Genomic DNA, 16,637 nt, shown 5'->3' with positions numbered 1-16,637 from the left:
ATAGCAAATTACCCGATGCACTTTGCCTGCTGAGCCGATGCTTCAGCCGCAGCTTCAGCTTCAGCTTCTGCCTCCGAGTGCGCTTTCCGCAGCTAATTGACATCATACTGAACTCATTCACATTAATTAATGACATCATTCCCAAGCCGGGTCAGCAATGAATGGTGGCATCAGAGGGGGTTGGAGGGGCGGGACGGGCGGCGTAATAAACAAAGCGCAATTTATGAAAAAGAAAGAGCAGCAAACAGTTGAAGACGCACACGCACTTTGCGCTTAATTCGAGGCAATTTCACAAATGCACAGAGAGGACTACTTTGCTGAATGGCCAAGCGGAAGTGGATAGATGTAGGCACATATGCATACAGTCGGGGCCAAAATAATGGGAGTGCTCTCGAGCCTGGTTCATTGATTCTTGGCATACAGAAGAGGAAACATTTCGACAGTTGAATCGTGAGAATGTATTCCCCAGACAAAGGAGACTTCTGCGACACAGAGTGTCAAACTTCAGCCACAAATGGTCTTGATTTCTGAAAGACCTTTGCGGTTTGCCAGGGATTTGCAAAAAGGCCAACACTTGCGTAAGCCAATAGACAATACTCTTAATTTGCGCACAATAATTGAGTAATCAAATGAGGCTTTAGGTCTTCATCTCTGGCAGTGGAAATTAATATAAATTGGGTCGGCCGGAAAGCTTTTCCTTGTTCGCTTCTGTGGGAAAACCCTTGACACTGACCCACTGACTGACAATCTGGGCATTGCTCACTGATGGACATTTTCCGGGCGGTGGTGGGGGCACCACTACTTTCGGTCTCTTTTCCTATTGTTTTTCTGGCTTCCGTCGCTCTGTGCGCTTTAATTATGCAAAATTAATGTTAATTAGCCTCGTGCAATAATAAAAAAGTATGTGGAGTTGGATGTATGTACGAGAGCTTAGAGATTGTTCCCCAGCGATTTGTGTAGGATTTTTCCGCATTTCGTAGCATTTTGAGTCCCTGGGCTGGCTTAGAAATTTGTAAAAATTCAGCGCAGATGGAAATTAATTGTGAATGCTAATGGAGGCTCCCGAGATTGCGGCACAAAGGGCGGCGAGTGGGCGGTGGGTGGTGGGCGATGCTGGGTGATGTTTTTGTTCATCCGAACATTGATGATGATGGAGATGACGACAATGGCATTTGTCACGCGTCAGGGCATTTGTCATCGGGTCTAGTTTCGTTCGTTTGGTGCGGTTGCAAAATTGCCTTCGAGCAGGCCAGAGTTCCTCACCTTAATCGTTTCGTATTGTTTCGATCCATCCACACACATTTACTTATATGTCTGTACTCCGCATGTACTTGTCACCGACACGCAAATCATTGACGCACATTGATTTGCGGTCTTCTGGCCAAGTTGGCATTACACTTTGATTGTGGCAACTGTAGAAACTGTAGCAACTGTCGCCACTGGCGAAAAGCATTCTCGAAAACCACAACCAGCAAGCAGCTAGCAGCTAGCAGCTAGCTTATTGCCGGACCCCGGTGTAAATACCCAGAGCAGTGGGCTTCAGGTTTTGGCCCAAAACAGAAGCCCCCAAAACGAGCAATCTCATTGCGACTCCCTTTCTCTGCGATCGTGTCTTCTGGTGTCTTTCAATCTCCGCTTTGCGCTTGAACTTTTGAACTAGATTCTGCAGACTGAAGACCATAGACTGGAGCTCACTCTCACACGCAGAGTGAGTCTATTGTCTTGCTGTCTTTCTGTCTTTCTACCTTTCAGGGTTTTTTTTCCGCTCAATTCTCCCAAGACGTGAGCTTTACTTTTCCCACATCGCTCTTTCTCCACGTCTACTTAAGTTCACTGGCAATTTTGGGTCCGGGGTTTTATTACATTAACGTTTGCAATTTGGCGTAATCGGTTCTATGATTTATGGTATCTCAGGCTATCAGCTAAAAGATACACATCCATCCCATCAAAAGGGAGGCGGCCCCGTCTATTGAAAGCAAATTGGAAAGTATCGAAGAGCTGGCGAAAAGTGTGAGCTCAAAGTTCGTCAGTCAGACAGTCAAGTCGGGCAAGGAAATTAAATTGAAAGCCTTGCAGGCTGAAGAAAAGGCAAGAGGCTACATAACAGACCCAAAGTTGCACAGACTATGACTATATAGAGATATAGAGATGTGATGTGGATGTGGATGTCGACTTATCTACCCAACCCAACCCAACCCACTTACCTACTCGAGTGTCTGAATGTTTGTGCATAAAGTATGGCGTGGATAATAAAAGCAGCCGAATCAGCAGAGCAGGGGGCGTCACAGCGGCGGGGGGCGTGGCTGGTGCATGCCTTATAGCGTGGATATGCTACCTATACTTGTGCTACACTAACCTAAAACACACACACCACCCTCCACCCTCATCCCACCACTTGCAACTTGTCCTTGCCTCTCTTTCTGTCTGTCTATGTCTCTGTCTGTGTGTATGTGTGCCACATGGCGTATGATGGATTTATGTTTAAGTTGCGTGCAAGCAACTTAATGGATTTTGTAATTTTCTGAAAAACGAAGGAAGTACACCCTTCTTCGTTTTTTGTATTCATCTCTATGTATGGCGGAGAGTCGAAGCCAAAGCAAAATAACTTGCCGAGAACCAACTAACTCGTAGATACTTTCGCACACACATTCGGCATGGTTCATCCTCAAGTTCTCCACCGCCAATCCCCCAGCCGATGCCAAATGGAGACGGACCGCCGGGAGGCAAAAGTCGGGCTCTTGCACCAAAGAATTGGAGCATGCCAAGTTATAAAAAATGTTGCTCGAGCATCATAATATATGCGGCGCATAAGCATCGCAACGAGCCAAAACCGAGACTTCCTCTCCTCTGCCGCTCGTGCCCCTGTCCTTTTGGCCAGGGAAAAGTTGAAAACGAAAACAAACATTCGGGCGGAAAAGTTCGAAGAACCAGCCGAACTTTCAATGCTCTGCCGCTTTAACTTTGGCTCAATCCTAATGTGAATTAGTGCGCCAAAAGTCAAACTGAAAATAAAGAGCTGTATAATAAAGTTGTAATTGTAACTTGCTCAGTTAATAGCTAATACTTAGTATTAAAAGCTTCGATATTGAGAAAGGCCCTCTTAAGAAGTTGACCTAGTTCAAAATGTAAACTTTCCATTTAAGTATAATTATTAGACTGCTTAAACATAATATATACTTTTTAGAAGGGCAACCTATTTTGGGATTTATGTAGCTAAGCAGCCGAAAACTACGGTCTCATCAAATTTGCGAATGAAGACAAGTGTATAAAGAAGAGTTTAAACAAAATTGGGCAGGGAAGACCTGAGAAACAGAATATTTCACTCGAGAGAACTTTTGGCAATGCCTTGGACTTGGCTTATTAAATATTAATTGTGCAACTGCGAGTGTAGAGCAATAACAATGACAGTAGATATTTTGCACATTTTATGGCCAGAACCACTTGGCCCATGGGGACGAGTTTATTATTCTAGTGCCACTAGGCGTGTCAGCTCATCCAATTCTGGGGCTCTTCTATCTAGCAATCTATCTGGCAATCATAATAATGACGAACTGTTGACAAATTTGGGCATTTGACACGAAACACGATACATTTGCATCCAAGACGAGCGACGACCGAGTGTATCTATAGCACATTGTATTTATCTCAAGTGCTTTCAACGAGCGGAATGCGCAACACACAAAAAATATCACGTGGGAGCTGCAGATACTTGCAGCGTACTTACAGATACAAGTACTTTGGGCTCTGTCTATCGTCTATCCTCACGCATTAGCAATGCTAATTGCGATTTCAGTTGCTGACAAGTGATCTGGCCAAAATCATCTTTATTTTTATGGCGAAACTCGTTTGCCATCCGATCATCATCATCATAATGCCCCTGAGGATCGTGGGCGTGCATCTATTAGCCGGCGTGTGTGTGTCTCTATTTTGTACAATTCCACAATGGATCTCTATTGATTGCGCGGGAGGTGAAGGGATAGGGCCTTTAGCCAGCTAATCGAGCGAACAGCAGGCAAATCGACTTTGCCAGAGGGCATTCGACATTCGCGTTTTATACAGCCAACAAAACTGATCTGTAAGCCGTAAAGCCGTGAGCTGCTCTAGTTTTGGCGCTGGCTATTTGGGATACACAAGATACACAATTTGTGGGTTCGTTTCGGTTTCATGGATGTGCTATTCAGAGCTCGGCTATAATTGCTCAACTTCCCCTTTTTTCGGCGAGGGCGCGCCACAGACAACAAAGGCATTTGTCATTATAAAAATTACATTTAATTATATTTATTTCATGCCAAAACAAAACAACCAATGCCCCCGCTCCCAACTTCCGTTTCAGCATAGATAGGAGAGTGACTCGATTCGGTGCGGTTTGTTATTGTTGTTATTTAGCAAAGCGTGCGGGAAATTCATTAGCGATATTTATGACTCGCTGTTTTCTGTATGCTTTTTTCCCTCCGACCTTTTCTGTACACTTTTTCACATTTCTACCGACTAATTTCCAGGGCCATGGAACAGACAGGCTACGACCAGCAGTATTGTTACTCTCCGGGTTGCAATGTTACCCCGTCCCCCCAAAACCCGATTTTCCCCGCCTTTTTCCATTGTATTTTGTTAGAATTTGTAGCGCTATTGCTGCTGCTTATGCAAACAATGCCTTGCGAGTGTTAGTCACTTATTTATTGCTGCAAAAGTGCATTGAGAATTCAGATTTCAGGGGGAAAAGAGCGAAAGAGAATTCTAAATCAAAGGCCCGGCCTTTTGGGAGAAATTCAATTCTATTATACACACCGCATCGCATTATCTGATCTCACAAATGGCGACAACAAGTTGTTGTTCGCTCTCGTATTTAATTAATTGGTCCTATGGAATCAATTTCATTTCTATCTCTGGTGCAGCTTATTGATCGATACTATAATTGGCAAATATTAATGCGAATGCCATAAGTTTACGTTATAAGTGTATGATGTGTTCCGCATGGTTTTCGGTCATTACGCATACGACCGGTGGACCGCCCGCTATAAATGGCCATAAATCTCACGCCACTCGATACCGAACACACTTTTGAATATACCCACTTATTTATATAATCCCACACATATCTGGGTGCTTCATTGTCTACTTTAAATTCATTGTGCGGTTGCCACGGTTATTTTGTGATCAATTATTAATCATACAGGATTAGTGCGGCTGCCATCCTCAAATCATCGCCGACTGGCGGGGTCGTATTAAACTCGTATTAGGTCTTCAATCGACTTCCTCCTCCACGCTGATGAGGTCTTAGCAGCCCGAAAGTTTGTGTTATCGCTTGCATATTTTGTCATATGCAAAGTATGCAGAGTATGTGCTGCATAGAAGCATCCGCTAGATACTGATTCAGATACAGATACAATTCGCAGGCGTCGAGGTGGAGCGATGTTGGGATGTGGGGATGTTGGGATGTGGGGATGTGGGGATGGTGGCTCGATTCTGTCCTTGCTCCATTATAATCCGCATTCAAAGCCCTGTTTGTGTAGCAACCCGCATATATTTACACATCAACTCACATCCATATGCATATTGAGATCCCGAAACATATCTTCGAGATCTGAACTTTAGTTATGTGCATATTTTTGCCAGCTCAAGCGAGCGTTTGTAATACAATTTCGGTTTGTTGTCAGCTCAATTTTCAAGTTGCTCTCCCCCTCCACCACTCACTCTCCTGTGAGTTCTGGATAGTCTGCCCTGAGTATCTGGGGTTTCGTTTGTTTGTTTGCCTTGCGGTTGCTGTTATTCCCATTTTGCCGCTGCTGCTTGCCTCTGTGTATTTAAATTTTTTCGTACCCAACTACGCAATGGAGTTGCCAGCTGGCCTTGTTGTTGTTGTTGCTGCTGCTGCTGCTGATGTCTCACTATGATAAGAGTAAGTGAGCGAGAGTGTGTGTGTGTGCTACACTGAAAGAAAGAACAAGAGCTCTCTGTGTTTGCTCGGACTGGCCCACTGTGTTTATGTGCATTCCTCGCATGCTTGCATATGTAGGCAATCTTAAATGCAGATGGCTTGGACAAACATCTGCCGAATAGAAATGTTTTGAGATCGAGATCGAAGTCGAGATACATTTAATTTTGAGAGCTTGCATTGCTGCGATTATCGGTTAATCAAGTGGCACTCCATAGGTTTGATTTATCTGCAACAGCGATAAGCTTTGCATATTTGAAATTTACCAGTACATTTTGAATCTCAATGCTTGTCAGTTGCTTTTTCATCCCACCCCCCATCGAACACATTTGTCGTCATATTTGCTTTTGATTTATGCAGTGTTGTTCCAGACCTTCGTGCTCCCTTTGCCTCCCATGTAAACATTTGCATTATGCTAAATAAACCCGAAAGTATTTCGACATATCGAAGTATTATTTGCATACATCTACGAAAGACAATAGCTCACTCGATGGCCAAATATTTGGCTTCTGCTTAACGTCAGAAGTTCAGTTCGTCTAAAGGAAGGGAGGGCTAAATTGCTGATTACTGGGTACATTGCGGAAATGAATATGTAGGGAATTACAATATATAATGTATAGGGAAATGAATGTCCAGTTGCATAGAACATATAATCTCTTGTATGTATTTTATAAATATTTACTTATGGTACTAATATCCTCTTTGCATTGCTCTTCCACAGTTCAAGTGAGTCGTCAAAATAGCCAACTACCAGGACCTGTTGGGCAGCCATCATCAACTGCTCATAGCCGCCACCGCCGCCGCAGCCGCTGCAGCAGCCGCCGAACCGCAACTGCAACTGCAACACCTGTTGCCAGCAGCGCCGACGACGCCAGCAGCCATCAGCAACCCCCTCACTTCGATTGGCCCGATCAACCAGATCAGCAGCAGCAGCCATCCGAGCAACAACAACCAGCAGGCGGTGTTCGAAAAAGCCATCACCATTTCGTCGATTGCGATAAAACGCAGGCCGACGCTGCCGCAGACGCCAGCAAGTGCCCCACAGGTGTTGTCGCCGTCGCCCAAGCGCCAGTGTGCCGCCGCCGTCTCCGTGCTGCCGGTGACCGTTCCCGTACCCGTTCCGGTGTCCGTGCCGCTGCCCGTTTCCGTGCCCGTGCCCGTCTCGGTCAAAGGTCACCCGATCTCGCACACACACCAGATCGCCCACTCTCACCAGATCTCGCACTCGCATCCGATCTCGCATCCGCACCACCACCAGCTGAGCTTCGCCCATCCCACACAGTTCGCGGCCGCCGTCGCCGCCCACCACCAGCAGCAGCAGCAACAGCAGGCGCAGCAGCAGCAGCAGGCCGTGCAGCAGCAACAGCAGCAGGCCGTACAGCAGCAACAAGTTGCCTACGCAGTTGCCGCCTCACCCCAGTTGCAGCAACAGCAGCATCAGCAGCAACAGCGACTGGCCCAGTTCAACCAGGCGGCAGCAGCAGCTCTCCTAAACCAGCACCTGCAGCAGCAACACCAGGCGCAGCAGCAGCAACACCAGGCCCAGCAGCAGTCTCTGGCCCACTACGGCGGCTATCAGCTGCACAGATACGCACCGCAGCAGCAGCAGCCGCAGCAGCACATCCTTCTGAGCAGCGCCAGCAGCAGCATCAGCATCAGCAGCAGCAAGCACAACAGTAACAGCAACTCCAGCAGCAACAGCAGCGCAGCAGCAGCTTCTGCGGCTGTGCCCATAGCAACATCCGTTGCTGCTGTGCCGACCAGCGGCGGCAGCTTGCCGGACAGTCCCGCCCACGAATCGCACTCGCACGAGTCCAACTCCGCGACCGCCTCCGCGCCGACCACGCCCTCGCCGGCCGGCAGCGTCACCAGCGCCGCCCCCACAGCAGCAGCCGCAGCAGCAGCAGGAAGCGCTGCCACAGCAGCAGCAGCAGCCGCAGCAGCATCTGGCACACCAGCAACATCGGCCGTTAGCGACAGCAACAACAACCTGAACAGCAGCAGCAGCAGCAGCAGCAACAGCAACGCCATAATGGAGAATCAGATGGCACTGGCCCCACTGGGACTTTCGCAGAGCATGGACTCCGTGAACACGGCCAGCAATGAGGAAGAGGTGAGTGACAGCTTCCATTCCGCCAGCCGAAAGATACGAAATAAAAAGCTGCAGATACAGATAGAGATGGGCGGGCTAAAGCGAAAGGGAGCTGGCTGCTGGCCCAGCAGCGAAATGCGACAAAAGTGACAGCTTGGGGAATAGGGAATCCTGCATACCGAAATATTGCATAAATCGGTGGAAAGTCGGTGGAAAGTCGCGCAAACTTATCTTGGCAGCTGAAGACTCAAAGTGGAGTACTAGAATTTGGGCTGGAATTTGCATTTATGTACATAAGCAAGGTCCATGCAAATTATTCTGGGGTTTATCTTTGGGGGCTCGGGTTTCAGAAACTGCTACTTTTAAAAGGTGGCAGCAACCGTCTTCAATTTAAAGGACTTCCCTGTTGGGAAATCTGTCTCGGAACTTTCTAACAGCTACAACATTACATTATTTCGATAGAACCTTTTAATTCCTAGGATTCTAAAACACACCCTTTGTTCAGCCCAAATGCACTTCCTGTGACTTATATGTATAGAGCTCAAATTAAATTCGATCCATGTGTTGAAAGTGTCCTTTTCAATCATTCGCTTTCCACTGCATCATTTAAAGACTTTCGCCCGCTTTTGCTTGCAATAGAAAGTATGATCGATACGTCGAGTGCTTCTGGCCCAATACAGGCAACGCCCCTTGGAAAATCCCCTGAAATAATGGTGCGCTACATCAACTGGCAGCCCGGGTGTAAAATTTTTGTGCGGCTCCCTTTGTTTTTGGCCGAAAAGGGGGGACAGCCTGCTGCTTTATAAAGCCGGGAAGGCCGGGAAAGGGGGGAGAGGAATGAGTGGGATGAGTGGGGGGCAGCGAGGATGTGGGGCGACGTCTTTGCACTTGTGTAAGTGGCATGTGCAACCATTGGTGTTGCTACTGCTGCTGCACTGCGCTGTTGTTGCTTACATTTTGATTATGCGCCTTGTCTTATGCTACACATATTTCACGCTGCTTTCCTTTCATATTTCTTCGCAGCAGCGTGCCACGCGTAATCCACGCGGCACGTGCCCAGCCACCCACTGAACCACCCAACCCGCCAACCACCCAACCACCAAACCACCGACCGCCCATCGTTTGCCTCGCTGCACTGCCTTCATGTCAAGTGGGTACGTGGCCTTACACGCACACAAAGGCCGTTGTTTGGAAGGGGGGTTGGTTAAAAAGGGGGGCGTGGTCTCTACTACTACTGCCGAGCGATGCGTTAAATTTGATTTTATCCTTGATAAAAAAATGCGCTTACTTTTGTTTTACTTTTCGCGTTCCAACTACGCTTATGGATTTTTATGCGCGCGTGATTTTGGGAAATTTATTGAAGTCCTATCGCACAGGTTGCTGAATAGTTGGCAAGAGCTTAATGGCATGGCAAAAGTTCGCCAACGCACAAGGCAGCAGATTTAGTTTAAGGTGGCGGAGAATGGTGCAGCAGATATATTTTTGGAAGATTTTTAAATCTTAGCCTAATCCAACAGGGATGTGTTTGCACAGTGCGGATGTGCAGATGCAGAGAGAACCTTTTGCCGCCTTGCTGCTGGATATAGTCCACGGAAATTCGCATTAAAAATGCATCAATCACTTGCCTCCACTCGCACTTCTCCCCCCGCAAGCCCCTCAAGTTTCTGGCCAAAATAAAAGGCAAGAAATATGCAGGGCGGAGGAGGAGGAAGATAAAGCTGCACAAGAAAATGAAAAACATAACTGACTAGGAGACTTAAATTAATCAAAATAAATATCAAGCCGAAAAGTAAACGAAGGCAATCTGCCCGCAGTGCGAAAGGATGGAGAGTTCGACTGAGAGTCGTTGACCTGAACCTGGAAAAGAGTTGTAAATGCAATTCACCTTTTGCTTACCCCTCAACCTGAATCTCCATTTCTCTCACTCTCTCTGCTGTCCTATTCATTCACACTGCAATCTGGCTTCATTTGTATTTATGAGTATTCATTCTCAGACCCCACCACACACCCACTTCTTCCTGCGGCCCTTCACATGTGTCCCTCACTCTGTGTGTGTCTGTGTGTGTGTGTGTGTGTATGTGAGAGCTGCATGAATTATTGATAAGTCAATTAAAAAAGTATGACAGCGGCTGATGGTTGGTAAATATTTTACAGAGACCTCAAGCCGGAGGACTAGACACTCCGAAGCCAGTGCATCCTGGCCACGATGTTTGCTTGTCATCTGCAGGCGACAACATATTGCTTTTCTTTCATTTAAACGTTTTATGAGTCGAGGAAGTCAATTCCCCTGGCTCCACTGCGGAAAATTCGGAGTTGATTAAAAATAACATGTTGGCATTGCCTCAGAGAATTTAAAATTTATAGCTCGAGTTCGAGTTCTCTTCAATTTGAAATAGATGCAGTCCTCAACCTCCATTTAAGTGGGTAGAGATAATGGAAGCTAATTCTTATTAAAGAAAGATTATCTCAAGTTCTAGACATCCATTCGACTAAAAATGGTGAAGCTAATTATTTATTTAATCAAACAATAATCCAATCGTAAGTCTAGAACTCCTTCTCAAGTGTTTAACGGAGCGGAAAACATTCTGGGATATACTTTTAAGGGTGGCGATCAGAGAATCCCGCCCAGGAGTCCTCAAGCTGATGCAAAGTGCTGGACTTTTGGGGCCATCGAGCAGTCAAGTGTGCGCAACCTGCCATGTAAAAGTGTGTGTGATGCAATCGAGTGACCTCCGGTGCCCAGATCCCATCCAGATTCCACATACTTTGCCCAGAGCCGCCTCCACTCCCCTGACTCCACCCCACCAACAAGGTTGTGGCAGCACGTTCTGCTTTGTTTAAATGCAAAATGTGAGAATATATAAAATAAACTTAATAGAACTTGTCACAGATGTCCTTTGGCCCCTGTCCCTGCCCCTGCCCCTACCCCCGCTCCTGCCCCTGCCCCTGCCGGTTGCCTGGGTTGACATCACATCCTGCCCAAAGTTGCGCACAATTAAACTTTTAACTTTTTGCCAGTTTGCGAAAGGAATTCTCCCCCAGCTTCCTCTCTCAGGAGCCCATCTTGTGGCACTTTTTATGCACATTCCACATTTTTGTCATGTGCACTCAACGGAAATTGCCATGTGCCAAAACGGTAGCTGCTTTTGGCCTCCAACCCCAACCCCAAGCCCAACTCCTCCTACTGGCAACCGCTTTCCATTTTACTCCCCTGACAGTTTGCAGTTTTCCAGTTTTCCAGCTTACCAGTTTGTTTGCGTTATTTCGTTTCACATTTTTTCAATTTGCTTATTTATTTGCCGTTGTTTGTGAGCAAAATTGCAAATAGAATAATGGCCGAAAGTATATCAAAGCTGAGAGTTTTGGCCACTAGGTGGCGCGCGTCAGACTGTCAGGCTGTCTGAACAAATTAGAAAGAAAAGTTTTCAACTGTTGCACACCTACAGTAGTGTGTATATATACCGTAAGGCTAGGGCTAAAAATAAAAAGAGACCCGAATAGAACGAGGGTAAAACCTGTGAGAAGGAAAGGGAACGCAGATGCTTTTTGGCCCAATGAATTCGGCCAAAACAACTCACGCCCCTTTTGATGGTCTCTTCACACATTTGCCCGCCCCTGAAATCAAAATGCCAGCTGTATGTATTTTATTTACCTATTTACATTTGCATTTTATTTGTCCTTGCTCTGTCCCCTCTCTCCCGAAAGTTTTTCTGATTTTTCGTTTCCTTTATTTGACAGGGCTTTTAAGCCAACATCGATGCAGTTGGCAAATTGCTTTACGTGGTCGAATGCTTGGGCACCGCCTAGCCACTTCTAAATTCCATTTCCTATCTTTCGCCTTTCAAACTAACAATGTCCACTTTGCGGCCAAGACCTTGAAGCATCTTGATCGCCATTAGGCCAAGTTAAGTGTCAACTCTTAAGTTTGGGTTAAGATGACCGGAATGTACTGAAAGTAAATTTCTTTTACTCTTCATAATGGTGTGGTTTTGGTTTCTTATCCCCATATAAAAACACACTGTTCACATAATATATGTCAATTAAAGTGCGAAACTCTTGATATGATTTTTCCGAGTGCATCTAAGTACTCTGTAAAAGTGTGTGAAAAGAAAAACCCAAGAAGTTGCCCAAGAAATGGGTGGTGGCTAATTCAATTTGGCTAAAGACAATTTCGCGCTAAATGAAATTATTAAAAGGTTGAGGCCGAGAAAGGAGAGGAAAGCAAAGGCTCTTAAGATGTTATCGGAAATAATTTGTGTAAAACCAAAGGTGGCAACATAAAAATAGTAGAACTTAAGCTGCACTCAAGTGGAAGTCGTTTTACAAAGATCTTAGATAGTTCAAGTTAGTTCGGAATGGTTATGGGACGCGAGGGATCGTTTAAAGTGGGTTTACTATCAAAGTTGACCTTTTCCAGACGGCTGGGAATGGGGAAATGGGGGAAATGGGAAAATGGGAAGGGGGAAATGTGAACGTGACTTGTGGCAGCTGTCGCTGATTAAACTTCAATTAATAAAACAAGCGCCATGCAACGTCACCTCGTGTGTGACACTTCCCTACAATGGCATTTTGCTCCTCCTATCGGCTTGCGGTGCTCATTATGCATTTAACATGCATTAACCTACCGCCGTGTAATGCAATTAAAAATGCCAGCTGAACACATAAATTACACGCTTAAATAATGCAGAAATTAATAAGTTCTGTTCGGCCTCGACTCCCAGGCCCATAACTCTTAATTACCTCAGCTACATAAAGATGCGTGCGTGGGTGAAAGGGTGAAAGGGTGCAAGGGAAGAGGGAGTGCGGCGACAGGTGAGAAGGAAAACAGATAGCTGATGTAGATGTAGATGAGAAGAATACAGTGCAGTCATAAGCCTGCGAAAACAGTGCACACTTTTCTTGGCCATGTTTGTCGAGCTGACCCGCAGGGGGTCAGCATCTCCAGAGTCCACTTCTTCGCCCAGTCTCCGGCCATCATTAATATTCTTTTAACTGCTGCTGGAATCGCAGGCGGGACTCCTTTTTCGGATTTGGCCATATTGCGGCTGCTTTTTCGCCTTTTGTTTCCTGTGCTCATTAGGTTCGGAAAATCGCACCCGGGAGCCCCATCTTTGGCCCCTCAAAACTCATTAGTCGCTTGTCTCTGCTCCAAATACAGTGCTTTTTCTCGTGTTCTTGTTTATGCGTTGCCATCAACCGACGCAACATGCAAAGGCCCCATAAACGAGAATTCCCATCAACACACCAGGAAAAAACAATTGGGGAAAGACAGAGAGTGGAAGACAAGTAATTAAAGCGCCATAAAATGGATTTGTTGGATAGGTGGACTTATCATTGTGGGTGATGAAGACTGAGACTTGGTCTTCAGGTGAGATGGCGATTAAAAATGATACGTTTTTGCACTTTTTCGTTATTATAACAATATAATAGTATAACAATAATCAAATATTAGCAAAAATAACTTGAAATGTATTTCGCTTTAAAACTAATTTTTCCCATTTTCGTTCGTTACACGAACTCCGTCGACTCCCACGATTTTTTGTGAAAATTCCTATAAAGTTGGAATCCTTTTTTCCACCCAACTAATAAATAAGGCTGTCTGTAAACACGCATATACAAAAATGCTGCTGACATTTGCAACAATTTCCGGTTCCGGTCAGTTGGCTGTTTCCTCTGTTCGCACGTTTTTCCACTCATTTTCCTTGTCCCAGCGCCTCTTTGTATGCAATGCGACATCTGCTGCCTGCTGCCTTTTTTATGATTATTATAAGTTTGCCCCCCGGTTTTTCCTCGATTGCTTGTTGGTGCTGGTGTGGGTGGTGATATGGTGGTTTTGGCCCCCTTTCGGCGAAATTTTCACTTACCGTTTGTGCTGTTCCTTTTTCGTTGTTGGTGCTGCTGGTGTTTTGTGTTGTGTCATCATCGACACGCAAGTCAAACAAATCACCAAACAAATAAGTGCAAACGGGCATTTTGGGAATGGCCAGCACGGCACAAAGGTAACGACGCCGACAAAAGGAAAGATCCAGCCCACAAAATGCTCTTTGTAAACACAAAATCGTGACAAGGCCAGAAACAACAAAGTGAATAAAAATTCGCTACCCTCTGTTTCCTTTTTTAGTTACTGTTTATGGTCAGGCCCAAACGCCACCGATTCAACCCTCCAAGTGGAAACACCTCACCTTCGGCTGCTTATTTTTTACGTGGAATAATTGAAGTTTCATTTGAGTTGTCCTCCTTTGTTGTTCTTTTTTGCCGTGGAGGTGGACAAACTGTTGCCAAGTTGGAGTCCAAACTCCTGCGGTCAACGCCGAGTGGGTTGAAAAGGTTGAGCCCAATTAAATATTGATGGATTTGGGAGGAACTTGGAGAGGGCTGGACGACGGGATGGGGGAAAGTGAATTTCCATCAATTGAAAATTTATAAGCTAGCTGACCGTTCTGCCTTGCGGAAAATTTAATTTACACACTGCGGTTGAAGTGGGGTTGGAAAAGGTTTTTCTATTGTGCATTTTCCACAAAGACATTTCTAAGAAAGAGCGGAATTGAAAAACCATTGCGGCATAAATGCATTTAAAATAAATACAGAAATATTTTAAGTTTTCGGATTGCCTTATTAATAATGTAAAGCAGCCCTTAACTTTTGTATTTCTGATTCCTGAAAAATAAAATCCACACATCACAACAGGATTCTTATAACAATTATTCACAAATTCCCTTTGAAAATGCAGCATATTTGTATGACCCCTAATTAGTTTTACTTATGTATATTGACAATATCTTTCAAAAGTGTCAAGGAAGGTTAGAGGTTAGAGTAAGTGGTGCGGCACCAACTGATAGAGGACCCTACATACACCGGATTCCCTCTTCCCCACCAGGAACACCGCCCCCTTTGGCAAAACGTTAATGTGTTGAACATGCTGGCGGTAATGTGCTGACAACACGCAATCAGGAAGCTCCGTTTTTTGGGGGAGTGAGGGCGGGAGCGGATCAACATCCTCTACAGGCCAGAGACAAATGACAGTGCCACATGCCACACGATTTGTCTCTGTGTGAGTGTGCCATTCGTGGTACCCTGGGTCTCCTCCTCCCCTCTTCCTTCCGCTGCTTCTTTGACTATTTGCTTTGTTTCCGCTTCGGTTCCTTGGAGAGTCGAAATAATTCTTGGACGGCGCGTGCTGTGTGTTTGATCTGTCGCACTTGGGAGGGCTTCATTAGTGGGCCCCCGAACACCAAAAGTGTTTGCCGTCCATCATAATTAGGCCGCAGTCCAGAACATGTGTTTTTGCCCCGCCGAACAACCGCATTTTAGCCCCATCTGCACTCAAGCGAACATTCTGCTTGTTTCGCTGTTTTACTCCAAGATTCCGACTGGATTCCCAGATATGCACAAGGGCAGTTCATCCAATCAGTTGCCAAGGAAATAGAAATAAGCAGTTCAGTTGACAGCAGTTGTGGGTTCTCAAAAGAGGCTTGTGAATCTCTGGAAAAGTCAACTTGAAGTGTTGAAATGTGAAAGAGAGTTCAACCAAATATATTTAAAGACTTATTCCATATTTTACAGTTTACAATTTAATGAAAACTACATAAAGTGTAGCGGACGCACTCAACTGACAGGACTTAAGCTAGTTTTTGTGATATTTGGTGGCAGGCAGCGGTGTTTTTGTTTGCTTTTCAGTTCTCCGAACCGTGTGGGTGGAGTCAATCATAAAATATGAAATTTACACACCCCAATGGACACGCCCACAAGCCCGCACGCCCACGCACGCATACCAATGCAATTACCCTGCAGCTGCACTCAATCTCGCACGGACTTCTCACACGGATATTTTGGTGGATGGAGGAGTGGGGGTGGGGGTGGCGGTGAGGGTGAGGGTGAGGGTGTCGCGGTAGAGGCAGCCATTTGAGCGGAAACCGGAAATCAACTTTAGGGCGCCTTTTGTTTATGCGATTTTTTTGCACTCTGCACTCGTGCACAGAAAAACAAAACAACCACAACACGAACTGCGGCAAGAACAACCAACAGCACTCGGAAAAAATCATAGCACAGCTTTAGGGGCTGCCATCAGTTCGGTTTTCCACCCACACATTTTTTAGCTCATATTTCCCAGCTTCATGGTCCTTATTTGTTTAGCATGTGCGATTGGCAAAGGCTGGCATGAGGATTGTGTTTTCACACAGCTTTTGATGTTTTATGCAAGCCGAAGAGAAAGAATGGCTGTCTGTCAGATTCCTCAATAAGGGGACATCAATAAGCAAGCAAACCAAATAAAAGCAAAATCCACAGAATAACACCGAAGGATTGGAATACGAAACTGAGGTTACCCATAGTTAAATAGAGTAATATGGTAATTGGGGTATCAAATTCGGTTGGAGAGCTTTGGCCTTTTTCTGATACTTGATTGGAAAGCGTAGAGTTGCTTGCTTAAATTTATCACAAGTAAAGCCTGTTTTAAAGAGCGCTTCCTAATAAAATAGCTAAATGTTTGAGGACACGCCCTGCTGATTCAACAAATTAAAGGCGGTGCCCCAGCTCCCTGCTATTTCCCAGACCATGGCGATTGCTCAAGATTTCCCCCCAACTGACTGGGGAAAATTGCTCCATTAAATTTCC

At 45.6% G+C, this 16,637-nt stretch overlaps 1 protein-coding gene across 1 annotated transcript in view; it reads left to right on the top strand.

Annotated features, from left to right (window-relative positions):
• Positions 1-6,662: 6,662 nt before the first annotated feature.
• LOC122622433 (protein couch potato) overlaps positions 6,663-16,637 on the top strand; it is a gene marked incomplete at its 5' end in the record, with an annotated part of 47,648 nt that continues 37,673 nt past the window's right edge. Inside the window, 1 exon segment of the mRNA XM_043800853.1 lies at positions 6,663-8,045. Coding sequence (XP_043656788.1) covers positions 6,663-8,045 — 1,383 coding nt within the window.

This window comes from Drosophila teissieri, chromosome 3R (genome assembly GCF_016746235.2).
Source record: "Drosophila teissieri strain GT53w chromosome 3R, Prin_Dtei_1.1, whole genome shotgun sequence".
Lineage (NCBI taxonomy): Eukaryota > Metazoa > Arthropoda > Insecta > Diptera > Drosophilidae > Drosophila > Drosophila teissieri.
This window is presented reverse-complemented; position numbering and strand designations above follow the sequence as displayed.